General features: G+C 44.5%; 1 protein-coding gene across 1 annotated transcript in view; it reads right to left on the bottom strand.

Moving 5' to 3' along the window:
• The window catches only part of LOC105476201 (transmembrane protein 45B), a 44,480-nt gene that overhangs the window by 4,201 nt on the left and 20,907 nt on the right, over positions 1-19,372 (bottom strand). The window contains exons 2-4 of the mRNA XM_011731899.3: positions 4,644-4,829; positions 2,497-2,703; positions 1,424-1,608 (exon numbers count right to left, since the gene is read on the bottom strand). Coding sequence (XP_011730201.1) covers positions 1,424-1,608; positions 2,497-2,703; positions 4,644-4,821 — 570 coding nt within the window. The 5' untranslated portion in view covers positions 4,822-4,829. The remainder of the gene's footprint in view (positions 1-1,423; positions 1,609-2,496; positions 2,704-4,643; positions 4,830-19,372) is intronic.

The following is a 19,372-nucleotide window of genomic DNA, read 5'->3' as shown; positions in this document are numbered from 1 at the left end:
AAAATACAAAAAATGAGCTGGGTGTGGTGGTGGGTACCTGTAATCCTAGCTAATTGGGAGGCTGAGACAGGAGAACTGCTTGAGCCTTGGAGGTGGAGGTTGCAGTGAGCTGAGATCATGACACTGCACACCAGCCTGGGCCACAGTGCAAGACTCCGTCTCAAAAAATAAAAAGGCCGGATGCGGTGGCTCATGCCTGTAATCCCAGCACTTTGGGAGGCTGAGGTGGGCAGATCACGAGGTCAGGAGATTGAGACCATCCTGGCTAACACGATGAAACCTCGTCTCTACTAAAAATACAAAAAATAGCCGGGCGTGGTGGCGGGCGCCTGTAGTGCCAGCTACTTGGGAGGCTGAGGCAGGAGAATGGCGTGAACCTGGGAGGTGGAGCTTGCAGTGAGCCAAGATGCCGCTGCACTCCAGCCTGGGTGACAGATCAAGACTCCATCTCAAAACAAAAAAACAAAAATGACTTCAGGTTAATTTTAAGGCTTACTTAAAAACAACAGGGCCAGGTGCAGTGGCTCATGCCTATAATCCCAGCTCTTTGGGAGGCCGAGGCAGGCGGATCACGAGGTCAGGAGTTCGAAACCAACCTGGCCAACCTGGTGAAACCCTGTCTCTACTAAAAATACAAAAAAAATGAGCCAGATGTGGTGGCAGGCACCTGTAACCTGAGCTACTCGGGACGGTGAGGCACGAGAATTGCTTGAACCTGGGAGATGGAAGTTGCAGTGAGCCAAGATTGCGCTATTGCACTCTAGCCTGGGTGACAGGGCGATTCTCTCTCGAAAGAAACAAAACAGAACTTCAGGGCCCACATTTCCTGTGGAGAGTTTAGCAGGCAGAGCCTGTGAAAGGCATCAGCCCCTCCTCGGGGAGGGCAGCTGAACCTCACTGTGCACGCTCTAAATTTTGGATTGCTAACGCATCCTCTGGATGTTAATGGATAAAACTAGAAGTCAGGCCGGGCGCGGTGGCTCAAGCCTGTAATCCCAGCACTTTGGGAGGCCGAGACGGGCGGATCACAAGGTCAGGAGATCGAGACCAGCCTGGCTAATACGGTGAAACCCCGTCTCTACTAAAAAATACAAAAAACTAGCCGGGTGAGGTGGTGGGCGCCTGTAGTCCCAGCTACTCGGGAGGCTGAGGCAGGAGAATGGCGTAGACCCGGGAGGCGGAGCTTGCAGTGAGCTGAGATGCGGCCACTGCACTCCAGCCTGGGCGACAGAGCGAGACTCCGTCTCAAAAAAAAAAAAAAAAAAAAAAAAAACACACAAAAAACTAGAAGTCAAAGGGTAGGCACATCTAAACCCTTTGCATGGCATGTTAGTGCTGCATTTGCAAACCCCATATAATCAGGGCTACACTCGGTGGGGCTGCTCCATCCATACCAGCAAGGGGCCTGGGTGTGGAAAATCACCTGCCAGAACCAGGTTCCCTGAAGAATGACGAGACTGGTTCGGAAAAGCTCCAGCACAATGTGGTCCCGCAAGATCACCTCTAGGGAGATACTAACACACGCCACGAACAGAGCATACAGCAGGAGCGAGTGGATGTGTTGGTCCAGCGGAGGCCGGTTGTGGACGTGGTAGTAGAAGAGGAAACCTGCCACAAACCAGATGGCAGCTGTCAGTGCCACGCTTGGCCTTCACCATCACCGATGTTTCCTCCTACACCTGTCTCAGCTAGACTCTTCAGCGTTTAGGAAGTTAGTTTACATAACATTACAGGCAGCAAACCGATGCGAGTAAGTGTATTTCGTGAGTATGTTAGGAGTATAAAGCAGCCGGGGATTGTATCTTAAAATCTCTCTGGAACCCATGGTGGGTCAGTATAGGATGGGTCGGCTGAAGCATGTTGCTGACTTGTAACAGACTATGTGTATACTTGAAATTCAGTTTTGCCCTCAACCTTTTTCGACTTGCCGAGGTACAGAAGTGAGGCTGTTAGATGACAAAATGTATTTTCATACCCCAGTCAGTGTGAGTCATACTGGGAGCGTGCCCCTAGCAGCGGGGTGGGTCTCCTGAGACTTATGATGGGGGCAAGACGGTACCTCCCTGGGTGAAGGGTACAGTGTGGTTTCGCTTAACCAAGGGGATGTATCCCCTGCATGGTGGCATTCAACCAGCTGGGGTATTGTGTGTACACGCATGTGTATGTGCACACATCCATCCACACTGAGGAGTATGCACGTGCGTGAGCAGGGACTGCTGGCGGCAGTGGGATGGCAAGGAGGACTCCTGCAGTGTTAACCAGGGGCCTTGGGAGCTGCCTGCAAGCCTCAAAGCCTTCACGGGCTGCTTTCAGGAATATGCCGCCTGCCCATCCAGAGCAGAGCACTAGGTCCTGTTCAGGTTTTGGCAGCCCAGAGATGTGGATTTTCTGGGGAAGGTTATTATATTTGCAACATTTCTGGTCTTTTGTACTCTGATCCTTCATAAATATGGCTTGTCAGGCTATCCTTCCTCTCCATTCGTTCCACAGAATTACCTTCCATGAATACTGCCACAGCCATAACCAGTCTGTCCACCCCCAAGGGAACGTGGCTGACCAGATAGGTGAGCATGTCAGCAATTCCTGAGACTGCAAAGAATAGGTACATGGTGCTGTGCTGCCAATTCATTAACTTTATCCAGTGGTTCTCATGGTAGAGGTGCAGGTGGGGCCCATCCGGAACGAACTGCTCTGCCAGGATCCCTGCAGGGAAATGAGAATGGATGTTTTAGAGGGAAGAATGACTCCAAGACACATAGCAGCAAGAAACAGCCCAAAGGCGTGAATGAAGCGGAGATGAGATGAGGTGAGGTGAGGGTGGCCTGCGGGTCAGCAGACCTACTTTGCTGCCTCAGGTGCAGCTGCTGCAGGATAAAATAGGGTGTGTGCTGAGTAACCTGTGTAGACATCTTGCCATTGTTGTTCCTTTTAGGGGTTTGGGGTTGAGGGTAGAAGAATCAACGAACGAACCAGACCCACAGGAGGTTTGTCCAGGAGCGGAGATGAGCAAGACACCATCGCTTAAGTCGGAGTGTGGCTGATGGAATAATCCCTGGGCTTCCCTGCCTAGTGAGCAGTGAAAGAAATCCCCGACAGAAACAGTTAGGTTGAAAGCAGAATCCAAGCAGAGACACTGGTAATGAAGATACCTGTACGTGCCAAGGGAGGCAGGCGGCTCCCAGGTGCGTGTTTGCAGGGCTGACTTTGAGTGCGTGTCCTTCCTGGGCACAGAGCCAGCTCTGCAAGCCCTGTGCCCCTCCCAGCTCTGTTTTAAAACACTGGGTAAACAAGGCAGAGGCCCCATGGTGTGGGCCAGAAAATGACGAAACTGCGCCACAGGATAGCTCTTCGTTCTTATCCCTTCTACTTTTATACCTAATTTGCAAGCAAAAGATTTGTTTTTATGCCTGGTACCCAAAATGTTCTTGGGGAAGCCTAGAAGAAATCCTCCATGATGACATTTTGGACTCTGTTCCCCAGATATTTGTTTCTCAAGCCAGATCCTTTTTGAATTCCCACACAAAGAGTCGAGGAGTTGTGGAAATGACCCAGGAAAAGTCCCAGTGACACTAAAATGGAAGCCCTGTGACAGCAGAGACTGTGTGGTTCCCCAGTGTATCTCCTGTGCCTGGAACAGTGACTTCCTGGCATGTGGTAGGAGTGCCAGAGAGCTGTTGAATGAGTACCATTTTCACCCAGTCAAGGGACCAAATGCTGTAATTGTCCTAGCTTTATTTAGGCAAGGCTGACGCTGTCCTGACCCTTTAAGCCGCAGGTCCCTGTCACTTCTCACGGGAAGCCTCTGATGCGTGAATGGTGAGTGGGGAAGTTCGGCAGGATGAGGCCAACAAAGCTCCATAAAGCCTTGCTTCCTCCAAGAGAAGCCAGCGATGTTGCTTCACTCTCTTCAAGAAACCACAGGCCACTGATGACAAGTGGTGATTGTTAGTTGCAGATTAAGACCCCTCATTCCCCCCAGGTGGGGCTGGTCCTGAGGAAGAATACTTATTACTATCATCACTGCTTGTTCTTGGAGGGCCCCAGTGGAGCCGAGTGGATGCAAAGGAAACTGGGAGTGGGTGGATCTTGTTGGAATGGGGCAGAGTGAAGGAAATTCCCTCTCCAACAGCCCTCTGCTGCTGTTTCTCTCCTACTGGCTAATTTATTAATCTGCATGATCTCTTTCTCTCTACGCGCTTGAGACTTGAGGATGAGGAAGAGCCAATGGGTTGAGTGTCAACTACTGTAAGGATCTGGAGGGAGAGACAATTGAGGAAAAAGGTGATTTTTCTACTTTGTCACAGCTCAGGTACACGAGCGTAATCCATTTGGTTTTTCTCTTTGTATTTGTGTCAGATCTTTTTCATACAGTGGGTGTTTTGCTCCTACAACTTTCCATACCTGTGTCCTTGTTGATTTGATAGTTTTTCACATTGTCCCATGATGTGAGAGCCGCCAACCGTTAGTATTATAAAGCTCTGTACGCAATGGATGTTATAATAAAATAGTCTAGTGGCCATCTGGAAATTGTTGCCCTATTATCTCTGCCAGTGGAAACATCTATTTCACAGGGCTCAAAACATGAATTAAAGGTTCTGGGTATGAGGAGGAGATTCCCTGGACCAAATGACCCCTGCTCTTACCGATGACAGAAAACAAAGTCCTGACTGCGGCTTCGATGATCTCAAGACGCCGATAGTAATGCAGTGGGCTGTTCTTCCGTGTGTGGCTGAAGTACTTCAGTGGGTACTTCACTGACCAACACAGTCCAATGATCAGGAAGAAACTCCCTGGGAGCGCGTGGCCCTGGAAATTTGCCATCAGGACACCTAAAAAATTAGGAGAAGGCTGTTAGGTGGCTAATGAAGAAGGCAAACAAATGTATATTTTGGGAGGAAATACAATATGTGCCTGAGATTGCAAATCATAAGCCACGTTAAGAAGGATCAACACATTCTCATAAAACAAGCCTTGGCCGGGCGCGGTGGCTCAAGCCTGTAATCCCAGCACTTTGGGAGGCTGAGACGGGCGGATCACAAGGTCAGGAGATCAAGACCATCCTGGCTAACACAGTGAAACCCCGTCTCTACTAAAAAATACAAAAATCTAGCCGGGTGAGGTAGCGGGCGCCTGTAGTCCCAGCTACTCGGGAGGCTGAGGCAGGAGAATGGCGTGAACCCGGGAGGCGGAGCTTGCAGTGAGCTGAGATCCGGCCACTGCACTCCAGCCTGGGCCACAGAGCGAGACTCCGCCAAAAAAAACCAAAAAAAACAAACCAAAAACACAAGCCTTTATGTTATGTCACTGAAGTCTCATCTGTAAGGTGAGTTACATGACCAACTGGACTCCACTGTCTGTAATGCTTTAAACATGTGGGCCAAATAAAAGGATGAGGGTGGGGAAAGAGGAGGATAGGTAAATATTTATTGATCTCAGGTAGAGAAGCCTTCCAAGGCATAAACATAAAGGGGGGGAACTAGAAAAGAAAAATGTTCAGCTATATAAGCATCTTTTAATATCAGGGACATCAAAAGGTAAACGACAAATCAGAAACATGTTTGTAGCAGCTGTATAGGAAACAGCTATTACATTAGAGTCTACAAATTAATAAGAAAAAGACCGTAGGAGAATAGGCAGAAGACATGAACGGATGATTCACAAAATAATACAATTATAAATCTCCCAGAAATTAGAGATGTACATACGAAAGCACAACATCGTGTGTCACCTAATTGGAAAATAATTTTAAAAAGTTTTTGGTGTGGTGGTCTAGTACAAATGAACATGGTCAATATGATTCACATTTTGTAAAAATCAGCATAATGGCATAAACATCACTTTATTCCAAAAATTTTTGGGCATGGTTTGCTTTTATCCCATTTACAGTAGCATGAGACTATAGCTAGGATTTATTCAGAAGTAGATTGATTATTTTCCTCACTGGCCTGGGTGGTTACCTAAAGAATATGTAGGGTGGGAGAAAAATGCCAGTTGTTGGTGATTGCTATGGTTTGAATGTGTCCCCTCCAAAATCCAGGTGTTGCATTAAGAGAAGGGGACTTTTTTTTTGAGACAGAGTTTCGCTCTGTTGCCCAGGCTGGAGTGCAATGGCGCGATCTCGGCTCACTACAACCTCCACCTCCCCAGTTCAAGCGATTCTCCTGCCTCAGCCTCCCGAGTAGCTGGCATTACAGCCACCTGCCACCACACCCGGCTAATTTTCGTATTTTTAGTAGAGACGGGGTTTCACCTGTTGGCCAGGCTCTTCTCGAACTCCTGACCTCAGGTGATCCACCCGCCTCGGCCTCCCAAAGTGCTGGGATTACAGGTGTGAGCCACCACACCCTGCTGAGAAGAGGACTTTTAAGAAGGGACTAGGCCATGAGGGCCCCTCCCTCCTGAACTAGGAGTAGATGCCCTCATACAGGGGCTGGCTGGAGGGAGCTGGCACCCTATTTGTCCTCCTGCATGTGAGGATGCAGCCCTCTGCAGACACCAGATGCTGGTGCCTTGATCTTGGACTTCCCAGCTTTCAGAACAGTGAGAAATAAATGTTTGTTCTTTATAAATTGCCCAGTCTGTCGTATTCTGTGATATCAGCACAACAGGGACTAAGAAACTGGTACCAGAGAAGTTTATAACATTTATAACCAGGTGTTATAACAAATATGTAAAAATGTGGGGGTGGCTTTGGAACTGGATAATGAATAGAAGCTGGAACAGCTTTGAAGTGAGTGCTGAAAAAAGCCTGGATTGCCATGAATGGAGCATTAAGGATGATTCTGGTGAGGGCTCAGAAGAAGAGGAGAGCTGTAGGTGTGGGATATGAGCTGTGGGGAAAGCCTCGTTCTTCTTAGAGATGGCCTAAGTGGTCATGAACGGAATGCTGATAGAGATACGGATGGTGAAGGGACTTCTGATGAGGTCTCAGACAGAAATAAAGAACAAGGTATTGGAAACTGGAAGAAAGGTTATCCTTGTTATAAAGTGGCAAAGAACTTAGCTGAATTATGTCGTGTTCTAGGACTTTATGGAGGGCAGAACTTAAGAATGATCACCTAGGATATTTGGCAGAAGAGATAGAAAGCAGCAAAGTGTTCAAGATGCTGTGTGGCTTCTCTTAACTGCTTATAGAAAAACGTGGGAGGCTGGGCGTGGTGACTCACACCTGTAAATCCCAGCACTTTGGGAGGGCAAGGCAGGCAGATCACCTGAGGTCAGGAGTTTGAGATAAGCCTGAAAAACACGGTGAAACCCCGTCTCTACCAAAAATACAAAAATTAGCCGGGTGTGGTAGCGAGAGCCTGTAATCCCAGCTACTCAGGAGGCTGAGGCAGGAGAATCGCTTGAACCCGGGAAGGGGAGGTTGCAGTGAGCCGAGATCGCGCCATTGCACTCCAGCCTGGGTGACAAGAGCAAAACTCCATCTCAAAAAAAAAAAAAAAAAAAAAGAGAAAAACTTGAGAAAAGAGAAATGATTTGAAGGCAGAATTTATCATCAAAAGGAAAGCTGAACGTCAATATTTGAAAAATTATCAGCCTAGCCATATACAAGATAAAAACGTATGTGTAGGAGAGAGAACCACGGGCATGGCCACATGACTGATAAGGAGATTAGTATGTGTAGAAGGAAGCCAGGTGCTAGTTATCAAGACAATGAGAAAATGGCCGCAAAGGCATTTTGAAAAATGACCCCAAAGGCGTTTGGGGCTGCCTTGGTCTTTGGAGGCCCAGAGGGTTAGGGCCTTGGGGCAGAACAGTTTCAGGGGAAGGGCCCAGGTGCCTGTGGGGTCTCAGAGATCACTGCCCAGGGCCACCTTGGGTCTCTGCTTCCCACATTCCGGCAGAGCATTCCTCAGTCACCCTAGCTGTGGCTCAAGCAGGACCAGGTGCAGGCTGGGCATAAGATACAAACCTTGGTGGCATCCTTGTGGTGCTGACTCGGTAGGTATGCATACTGTATGAGCTGTGGGAGCATGGCTGCCTCCACCTAGATCGAAAGGATTTCTTTGACCTCAGGGCCCAAGCAGAGATTTGTCACCGGGTGGAGCCACTGCAGAGAGCCCCCCAGTAGGCCAATACTTAGGGAAGCCTTGGAGGTGGTATCACCTGGAGCCTTGGGGGCCCAACACCCACCCCAGTGTGTCCAGAAGGTGAGATGTGGAGTCAAATAACATTATTCTCAAGCCTAAGATCCAATGTTGAGTTTTGGACTCACTGGAGACCTGTTGTTACTCTTTCTTCCTTCCTGTTTCTCCCTTTTGAACTAGAAACATCTGTCCTGTGCCTGTCACGCCATTGTATTTGAATCAAAGTATGCAAGTCATTTGAATTCGCAGGCTCACAGCTAGAGAGAGATTTGCCTCAGGATGAAATTTATCTCAAAGTGAATGAGTCTCTCTCATACCTGATTTAGATAAGATTTGGACTTAGATTTTAAAGTCCCTGTTTGAATGATTTAAGTGTTTTGGGGGCAATTGTGATGGAATGAATGTATTTTGTATGTGAGAAGTACGTGAATTTTGGGGGGCCAGGATTGGAATGCTATGGTTTGAAAGGGTCCCCTCCAAAATTCAGGTGTTGCCAATGTGATAGTATTAGATGTGGGGCCTTTAAGAGATGATTAAGACATAAAGATTCCTCCCTTGTGGATGGGATTAAGCACCCTTATAAAGGGCTGGATGGAGGGAGTTGGTTCCCTTTTTTGCCCTTTCTGCCATGTGAGGCGACAGACTTCAACAGATACCACAGGCCAGTGCCTTGATCTTGGACCTCCAAATCTTTAGAACTGGAAGAAATAAATTTGTTCCTTATAAATTCCTTATAAATCACCCGGTCTGTGGTTTTGTTATAGCAGCACAAGCAGACTAAGACAGTGATCTAGAAAAGACCACCCTGGAATGTAAAGCATCTCTGGTCTACACAGCACATTCCAACCTTGGACACAGACCCATCTCTCTAGCGCCAGCTACATTGTCAGGGCTGTTTCACATCTTACACATTGACAGATGAGGGTCCCACCCATCATCCAGAACTTTCACAAGCTTTAAAAAAAAAAAAATGTGGCCGGGCGCGGTGGCTCAAGCCTGTAATCCCAGCACTTTGGGAGGCCGAGACGGGCGGATCACGAGGTCAGGAGATCGAGACCATCCTGGCTAACACAATGAAACCCCGTCTCTACTAAAAATACAAAAAAATTAGCCGAGCGTGGTGGCGGCGCCTGTAGTCCCAGCTACTCGGGAGGCTGAGACAGGAGAATGGCGGGAACCCGGGAGGCAGAGCTTGCAGTGAGCCGAGATGGCGCCACTGCACTCCAGCCTGGGCGACAGAGCGAGACTCCGCCTCAAAAAAAAAAAAAAAAAAAAAAAAAGTTTGCAGTTTTCAAAAACTCAAATCGTATTAAAGGCTTATAGTGAAAAGCAACAGCCTCATGTTCTATTCCTCCTCACCCCCAGCAAAGCCACTTTCAACCCTTTCAGCTGCTTCCTCCAGTATTTACCTCTACCATTGTAGTTGTTGGGTTGGTGCAAACATAATGGCAAAAACCACAATTACTTTTGCACCAACCTAATACTTTGTGCATGCGGCCATTTGTTAATTCATCATTGTCAGGCATTACCTGCCAACTTCCTGGAGCTCTCTCACAGCCTCTCCCTCCTCCCCACCCTACTATTTTCATAGCAGTTGCATTATACTCACTTATTGAAATCATCAGTTTCATTATCATGGCTCTGTAAATCCAAAGTCCTTACCAGGGCCAATAAGGCTGTATATGATCCTGGGCCATCTCTTTGATTTCTCCCAGCACTCATCCCTTGCCACAGTGGATCCCTTCCATTCCCTTAAACGGCTCAGAACACTCCATTCCTGCTTCAGGACATTGCACTGTCTGTGGCTTCTAGAACAGTGTTCCCCCAGGGAGCCAATAGTTGTCTCCTTCACTTTACTCAGGTCTCTGTTCAAATGCCACTTTATTCCATGACTACTGCATGTAAAATACAGGCCTGCCCCACTTTTCAATCTATGTCGACTTGTAACTTTTCTGTAAAGTATGAATCACCATGTGATATTGCAGACTGATTTTCTTTTAAGCATCTGTCTTCATCCACTAAAATGTGGGCCTCTGGAAAGCAGAGATTTGATCTATTTGCTTATTGTGGTTAGTCCACAGCTTACTGCAGGGCCAGATACAGAGTGAGCACTCAGTAAATACTTGTGGAATGAATGAATGCGATCCAAGTATTGTATTATGGGTTATGTTTTCTCTAACACTTTTTTTTTTTTTTTTTTGAGACAGAGTCTTGCTCTGTCACCCAGGCTGGAGTGCAATGGCATGATCTTGGCTCACTGCAACCTCCACCTCCTGGGTTCAAGTGATTCTCCTGCTTCAGCCTCCTGAGTAGCTGGGATTAAGGACGGTGCCACCACACTTAGCTAATTTTTGTGTTTTTAGTAGAGATGAGGTTTCACCATGTTGGCCAGGCAGGTCTCGAACTCTTGACTTAAGGTGATCCACCTGCCTCGACCTCCCAACATGCTGGGATTACAGGCATGAGCCACCGTGCCTGGCCTAACACTTTTGTTTTATTCTGGGGTTAATCATTGCCTTTTTTTTTTTTTTTCCACATGTTTATCTTCCCGAATATCGATCACTATCTTTTTCCTCAAAAGAGCTAAAAGGTCTGTCAAATGTTGACCAAATTAAATTCTAGACATTTTAACCTCAGATAACTTATTTCTGTTTTATTCCTAGAGACCCGTTTTGAGAATCTTCTCTTCGAAATTGAACTGGTTGTCTGTCTTCCTGAAGCATTCTGTACCATCTTACAAATTCCCTTTGCCTTTTGCTTGTTTTCTGCCCACCCTGCCTTTTGCTGCAGCTTCCAAAAAAGCCTTTTCCTTGTTTTGGATCCCCTGTTTCTTGGATGCCATTTATTTTTCTTTCTTGGCTTACTTCCATTAATACAAGTCTAGCATTCCCAAAACTATGCATAGAAGGGAGATTCCTTGAGAATCTGCATGGTTGACAATCTCTGCCTTTTTATTGGAACGGTTTATGTAGTCCATTCATATCAATGTAATTATTGGTGTGGTTATATTTACAGTTGTCATTTTGCTATTTGTTTTCTGTCACTCATTCATTTTTTGTTCCTCTGTGCCTCATTTCCTGCTGTCATTTATGTCTAACAAGTAATTTTAGTATACCATTTTAATTACTTTTTTTCATATTTTAAGCTATATATATTTTTTCCTACTGCATGCTCTAGTCTAGGGATTATAGTATGCATATTTAAGTTACTGTGGTCTACTTTAATAGTATTTTAATTCTGATAAAATATAGTGACTTTGTTCCAATATATAATAGCTCTAATTCCTACCCCTTCCTTCATGCATATATTATATATACATACACTAAATGAGCCATTAATATGAATATATATGGACTAAATAAGCCACTCCAACAAAAAGGCAGAGATATGTGTGTGTGTGTGTGTGTGTGTGTGTATACATATATATGTACATATCATATTTATGTTTGGGCTTGTTATAAAGTTTTTAAGTTTAAGATTTAAGAATATATAAAGTCTAGGTTATAAACTAACTGTGGCAATTATTTCTTGAAGCAATTTTACATTTTTCAAAGAATGAATATATATATTCTTTGACATTTAATCACATATTTACCATTTCCAGTGTTCATTTATTTCTGTCATTTTAATAACTCTAAAATCTCATTTTCTTTCAATATGAAGAATGGCCTTTAATATTTTTTCAGCTTTATTGAGGTATAATTGACAAATAAAAATTGTATATACTCAGGGTATATAGCATGACAATTTGATATATGTATACATTGTGAAATGACTGCTATGATCAAGCTAATTAACCTAGTTATCACCTTACCTGGTTACCTTTTCCTTTCCTTTGTAATGAGAATCCTTAAGATCTACTCTCAGCAAATTTCAAGTATACAGTTTATTATCATTACTATTATTTTTAGGGACAGGGTCTCACCCTGTCACCCAGGGTGGAGTGCAATGGCATAATCATAGTTCACTGCAGCCCTGAACTTCTTGGGCTCAAGTGATCCTCCGCCTCAGCCTCCTGAGTAGTTAGGACAACAGGTGTGGGCCACCACACCTGGCCAATTAAAAAAATTTTTTTGTAGAGACAACGTCTCACTATGTTGTCCAGGCTGGTCTTGAATTTTTGGGCTCAGGCTATTCTCTCGCCTCAACCTCCCAAAGTGCTGCGATTACAGACCTAAGACATTGTGCCTGGCCAGTATATTATTATTAATGATAGTCACCCTCCTGTCCATTAGGTCTCCAAAATTTACTCATAACTGCAAGTTTGTACCCTTTGACCAACATCTCCCCATTTCCCCCGCTGCTCCAGCCCCTGGTAACAGGCATTCTACTCTGTTTATGTCCAGTTTTTTATTTTAGATTCCACATATCAGTGAGATCACACAGTATTTGTCTTTCTGTGTCTGGCTTATTTTACTTAGTTTAAGGTCTTCAAGGTTTATCCATGTTGTTGCAAACAGCAGGATTTCCTTCTTTTTTAAGGCTAAATAATATCTCATTGTATATATACACTACATTTTTTTTTTTTTTTTGTCCATTCAACAATCAATGAACACTTAGATTGTTTCCATATCTTGGCTGTTGTGAACAAAGCTGCAGTGACCATGGGAGGGCAGATATCTTTTCAAGACAGGGAGTTTATTTCCTTTTGATATATACACAGACGTGAAATTGCTGAATCATAGGGTAGTTCTATTTTTAATTTTTTGAGAAACCTCCACACTGTTTTCTATAATAGATGTACCAATTCACATTCCCACCAACAGTATGTGAAGCCTCCCTTTTTCCACATCCACACCAATCTTGTTTTGTTTTTTGTTTTGACTTTTTGGCAATAGCCATCCCGACAGGTGTAAGGTAATATCTTATTGTGACTTTGATTTGCATTTCCCTGATGATTAGTGATGTTGAGCATCTTTTCATAAACCAGTTGGCCATTGTATGTCTTCTTTAGAGCAATGTCTATTCAGGTCCTTTGCCCACTTTTTTTTTTTTTTTCTCAAAGCAGAAATTTATTGCCCACATTCTTTGACTACAATGCTATAACAACAGAAATATTTTCTTTTACAAAAATCTCAATCAGCTTAAAAATTTTTAAAGTCACTAAATAACTTTGGGTCAAAGAAGAAATCAAAACTGCAAATAAATAAAAGCAAATATTGGCAGTGTATACAGTAGAACATATGAAATAGATTACAGTAAAAAATTCTTAAAACACAAAGAATCCAGGACGTGGAAAGCTGGGATGAGTATTACACCCTAACAGCAACGATAGCAGATAAACTACAAAATCATAACTTTTCCTAAACTCATTAGAGAACTGAGATCATAGGGCAATCAACAAGTCTAAAATGGGCTGGGCACCATGGCTCATGCCTGTAATGCCAGCACTTTGGAAGGCCAAGGCAGGTGGATCACCTGAGGTCAGGAGTTCAAGACCAGCCTGGCCAACATGGCAAAACCCTGTCTACTAAAAATACAAAAAATTAGCCAGGTGTGGGTGGTGCATGCCTGTAGTCCCAGTCACTCGGGAGGCTGAGGCAGAAGAATCACTTGAACCTGAGAGGTAGAGGTTACAGTGAGCTGAGATTGCACCACTGCACTCAGCCTGTTGCCTACTTTTTAATAGGGTTATTTGTTTTTACTATTGAGTAGTAAGAGTTTCTTGTATAGTTTGGACATGAGCTCCTTATCACATATAGGGTTTGCAAATATTTTCTCCCATTCTATGGGTATCTTTACTCTGTTGATGGTTTTCTTTGCTATGCAAAAGGTTTTTAGTTTGATGCAACCGTACTCCTTTATTTTTGCTTTTGTCGTATCAAAAAAGAAATCAATGTTAGCACCAATGTCATGTACCTTTCCCTGCATGTTTTCTTCTAGGAGTTTTACCATTTTAGGTCTTACATTTAAATCTTTCATCCACTTTTCGTTGATTTTTGCATATGATGGAAGATAAAGATCTAATTTCTTTTTTATTTTTTTCATGTGGATATCCAGTTTTCCCAGCACCATTTATTGAAGATACTATTCTTTCCTCATTCTTGTTCTTGACACCTCTGTAGAAGATTAGTTAACCTTATATGAGTGGGTTTATTTCTGTGCTTTCAATTCTGTTTTCAATTGCTCTAAGTGTGTTTTTATGCCAGTACTGTACTGTTTTGATTGCTATAGCTTTATAATATAATTTGAACATAGGAAGTGTGATGTTTCTGGCTTTGTCCTTCCTGTGTGGTTCTCTTTGTGTTTTTTAAAAGTCAGTGTTGGTTGAGTTTTTTTTTTTTTTTTTAATCTGCAATTCAATATTTTTCATCAAACCTGGGAAGCTTTCAGCCATTACTTCCTTATTTTTTTCTCTCTCCCTTTTTGGGGTTCCCATTACATGTATGTGGGAACATTTAACATCATCCTATGTGTGTCTGAAGGTCTGTTCGTTTGTCTTCATTTTTTTCTCTCTGTTTTTCAAATTGGATCATTTCTGTTGGTATTTCATGTTCACTAGTTCTTCCACTATCTCACAATCTGCTATTGAGCCCATCTAGTGAATTCTTAATTTTGGTAATGGTACCTTCCAACTTCAGAATTTCCATTTAATTCTTTTTATAGTTTGTATTTCTCTATTTAGATTCCCTATTTGTTGAGTCATTTAAATCATATTTTCTTTTAATTCCTTGAACAGTTTTCTTTAATTCTCTGAGGCCAGGCACAGTGGCTCATGCCTGTAATCCCAGCACTTTGGGAGGTTGAGGCGGGCAGATCACTTGAGGTCAGGAGTTCAAGACTAGCCTGGCAAACATGGTGAAACCCTGTCTCTACTAAAAATACAAATAATTAGCCAGGCATGGTAGTGGGTGCCTGTAATCTCAGCAACTTGGGAGGCTGAGGCAGGAGAATCACTTGAACCCGGGAGGCGGAAGTTGCAGTGAGCTGAGATTGCTCCACTGCACTCCAGCCTGGGTGACAGAGGGAGACTCTGTTTCCAAAAAAAAAAATTCAAGCCCATTACACTTCCAGCCCCTGTCAGTCGATCTGTGTGGGGGTTGGAGAAGGCCGGTTTTCAGGTCTCCCTTGTCTTTCACTTTTTGCTGGACTCTCTCAGGTCTTCTCCATAGATGCATAGTTTTTTTCAGTCAGCCAGGGATGCGTGAAGAGCTCGCTTCAATACTTCTGTGATTCTCATTTCCAGAATCTCCCTGTTAAATTCCTGGTTGGCCTGCTGCTTGCCCCAAGTGGGGCTGCAACCTCAAGCTAGCAAAGCTGTGCATTTTCCCTGCCCATTTCCAGGTGTTCATTCCGATGTGAAGCCAGCAAAGCCAAGGATTTTCAGCCCCCCAGCCACTGTTCTGAATTGAATGTTCGTGTGGCAGCAAAGCTACTAGTTTTCATGGCCAGTCCCATCTTACTTAAAAGTCATTGGCTGAGCTTGGGGGTGACGGGAGCAGCCACAGGCAAAGAAAGGCCACAATCTCCTACTTGCCTGAAGATCTACAATGTTTCAAGAATAAATGCTGCTCAATTTTTTGCCTGCATTTTGTCAATTTCCAGTTCTCTCTTGGTTTTGATAAACAATTTTGACTAGTTTTATATATTTTTGTTATTTGTTGCTTTTTTTTTTTTTTTTTTTTTTTTTAACAGAATGGAATTGCCTGTCTCTGTGCTGCCATAACTGGAAGGCCTTCTCCTCGTTACTACTATTTTTTGAGATGGAGTTTCGCTCTTGTTGCCCAGGTTGGAGTGCAATGGTGCAATCTCGGCTCACTGCAACCTCTGCCTCCCAGATTCAAGCGATTCTCCTGCCTCAGCCTCCCAAGTAGCTGGGATTACAGGCATGTGCCACCACGCCCAGCTAATTTTTTTGTATTTTTAGTAGAGACAGGGTTTCACCATATTGGTCAGGTTGATCTCAAACTCCTGACCTCAAATGATCCACCTGCCTCGGCCTCCCAAAGTGCTAGGATTACAGGCATGAGCCACTGTGCCTGGCCCGCTTCCTTTTTAAACCCTCCTTTGAACATAAAAAATTTACATTTTTGTTTAATGTTTAACACAGGTCCCTTTCAATATCAAGTTTGTTATACTTCATTTTCTTAGGCAAAGGTGCAGAAAAACCAGCTTTGCAAATGTATGTCAAAACTGCCCACTGACTAACCGGCTTCCCTCCTTCCTGCCCTTCCTCACTTTTCTCAAAAGCAGTAACTGAAATAAGGCAGAGTCCTTGTCTGCCTCTATGTACTTGATACCGGCTTGTCAAGACCCACCCTTCCCTTTTACCTCATCTAAACTTCACACTAGTGGACAGCAGGGCCTGCAGCATGTCTGTAGAAATGTCTTTAAACTTATGTATGATTCATAGAAGACTGAGTACTTTGATTTGATGGGGACGGGCTATATTTCTTCCATTAACAAATTAATGGATTCGTTCATTAGATTAGCTACATTGTGGAACACGTGGAGGAGATGGAGGATGAGTCAGTTTTAGTTACAGGAGGAATAAGGTAAACTAACTTCAAGTAGAACAATAAAAATTTTGACTTCTATATAATTTGGATAACCCATTATCTAAATATAGGCTAAGCCCCTGCTGTGGTTTAGCATTAAAAAAATTTAAATAAAGTAAATATTAAATAAAAAAATTTTAAGGAATGTGTTTTCTAATATACACAACTGGTGTGGGCAATATACAACAAAACCTTTCAATCTAAGGACTAACTTACAAATAGGAAAACAAATATCAGATAGTGCTTTTAGGCCAGGTGCAGTGGCTCACACCTGTAATCCCAGCACTTTGGAAGGCTGAAGTGGGAAGACTGCTTGAGCCCAGGAGTTCAAGATCAGCCTGGGCAACATAGTGAGACCCCTGTCTCTACTAAAAATAAATTAGCTGGGCATGGAGGGGCATGCCTGTAGTCCCAACTACTTGGGAGGTGGAGGTGGGAGGATTGCTTGAGCCTGTGAGGTTGAGGCTGCAGTGAGCCATGACCGCACCGCTGTACTCCAGCCTGGGTGACAGAGTGAGACCCTGTCTCCAAAGGAAAAAAGTAAGTGCTTTCACAAAGGCAAATTCCCCAACTTTCTTATTTCAATATATTTCCTCTTTTTTTTTTTTAATTTCACATGAGATATGATGGGAGTGTGAGGGGAGGACTGAATGTTTCGGACAGGGAGTAACTTTGCCTTTCACTTTCTGCTGGGCTGTCTCAGGTCTTCCCCATAGATGCACAGCTTGTTCAGCCGGCCAGGGACGCGTGAAGACCTCATCTCAACACTTCATGACTCTATTTCTAGACTCTCCCTATTAAATCCCTGGCTGATCTGCTGCTGTGGCCTAGCATTAAAAACAGCAACCAAGCTGGCAGCCAAGAAGACTGGAGGTTTGAGCAACTGTTCCTTTTTATTTCATATCTAGTGGGATCATTGGAAAAATAACACAATTTAAGTAAGAGATTTGACCTTATTTTCCTTGTACTTCTTGTTTTTAGACGATTTTCCCCTATCTACATTCTATCCCCCTTTCTTCCCTCCCTCCCTCTTTCCTTCCTGGCAACAAGAGCGAACCTCTATCATAATACCACAACAGCAGGACCATCCGCGGATCTTATTCAGACCTCCCGTTTCACTGCTCCTCACATGAGTATTAAGTTCCATCTATGTCATCGCTAGCGTAGTCCCGTCTATAGCATCACAATCAACATTTTGAACAGCTCCAACACGAGGATGCCCAGGGCCTTCTGTAACCACAGCCACCTCCCTCCTGTCCCCCACCCCTTCAGCTCCACAATTGCTAATCCATCCTCTACTACTAACATGGTGTCATTTCAAAAATTGTGTTATATAGGCCAAGTGTGGTGGCTCATGCCTGTAATCCCAGCACTTTTGAGGCTGAGGTGGACGGATCACCTGAGGTCAGGAGTTCAAGACCAGCCTGGCCAACATGGTGAAACCCTGTCTCTACTAAAAATACAAAAATTAGCTGGTTGTGGTAGCGCACGCCTGTAATCTCAGCTACTCAGGAGGCTGAGGCAGGAGAATCGCTTGAACCTGGGAGGTGGAGGTTGCAGTGAGAGGAGATTGCGCTACTGTACTCCCGCCTGGGTGACAAGAGTGAAACTCTGTCTCAAAAAAAAAAAAAATTAAAATTAAATTAGTGTAATTAAAATTCTTTGTATAATTAAAATTCAGGTAACTCAGGCTCTGTCACAGTACAAGGTTAAGCCTTTAGGTCATTCTCGAGTCCAGTGGTTCACAACGGGGACTGGTGGTGGCGCTCTGGCTTCTCTGGGTCGAGACCAGGGACACTGCTGAACATCCTCCAAAGCACAGGACGGCCCCATAGCCAAGACCCTTGTGGCCCAGAGTATCAGCAATGTCGAGGCTGTGAGATCCTGCTCTCGCCCAGGCCTGCTTCCCAAAGCCCTTTAAGTCCTGAAGGGAGAAGACAGCAGGCTGCCTTCTTTCTGTTATTTAAATCCCATTTCACTCCTTCTTAGAGCCTGTTCTTCTCCCTTTAAGACTAGCCTGGGGGCTGCGCGCGGTGGTTTATGCCTGTAATCCCAGCACTTTGGGAGGCTGAGCTGGGTAGATCACCCGAGGTCAGGAATTCAAGACCAGGCTGGCCAACATGGTAAAACCCCATCTCTACTAAAAATGCAAAAATTAGCTGGGCGTAGTGGCAGGCACCTGTAGTCCCAGCTAATGGGGAAGCTGAGGCATGAGAATAGCTTGAACCCAGGAGGCAGAGATTACAGTGAGCTGAGATTGAGCCACTGCACTCTGGCCTGGGTGATAAAGCAAGACTTTGTCTCAAAAACAACAACAACAAAAAACCCACAAAAAACTAGCCTGGGTAACATGGTGAAACTCCATTTCTACCAAAAAAAAAAAAAGAAAAAGAAAAAGGAAAAAAGATTAGCTGGGTGTGGTGGTGCGTGCCTATAGTCCCAGCTACTCGGGAGGTTGAGGCTGCAGTGAGCCATGATTATCTCACTGCACTCCAGCCTGAGCAACAGAGGAGACCCTGTCTAAAAAAAAAAAAACAGCACAGTGGCTCATGCCTGTAATCCCAGCACTTTGGGACGCCAAGGTGGGCAGATTGCCTGAGGTCAGGAGTTCAAGACCAACCTGGCCAACATAGTGAAACCTTCTTACTAAAAATACAAAAATTAGCCGAGCATCGTGGTGGGCACCTGTAATCCCAGCTACTCAGGAGGCTGAGGCAGGAGAATCTCTTGAACCCAGGAGGCAGAGGTTGCAGTGAGCTGAGATTGCGCCACTGCACTCCAACC

Source organism: Macaca nemestrina, chromosome 12, assembly GCF_043159975.1.
Source record: "Macaca nemestrina isolate mMacNem1 chromosome 12, mMacNem.hap1, whole genome shotgun sequence".
Classification (NCBI taxonomy): Eukaryota; Metazoa; Chordata; class Mammalia; order Primates; family Cercopithecidae; genus Macaca; species Macaca nemestrina.
This window is presented reverse-complemented; position numbering and strand designations above follow the sequence as displayed.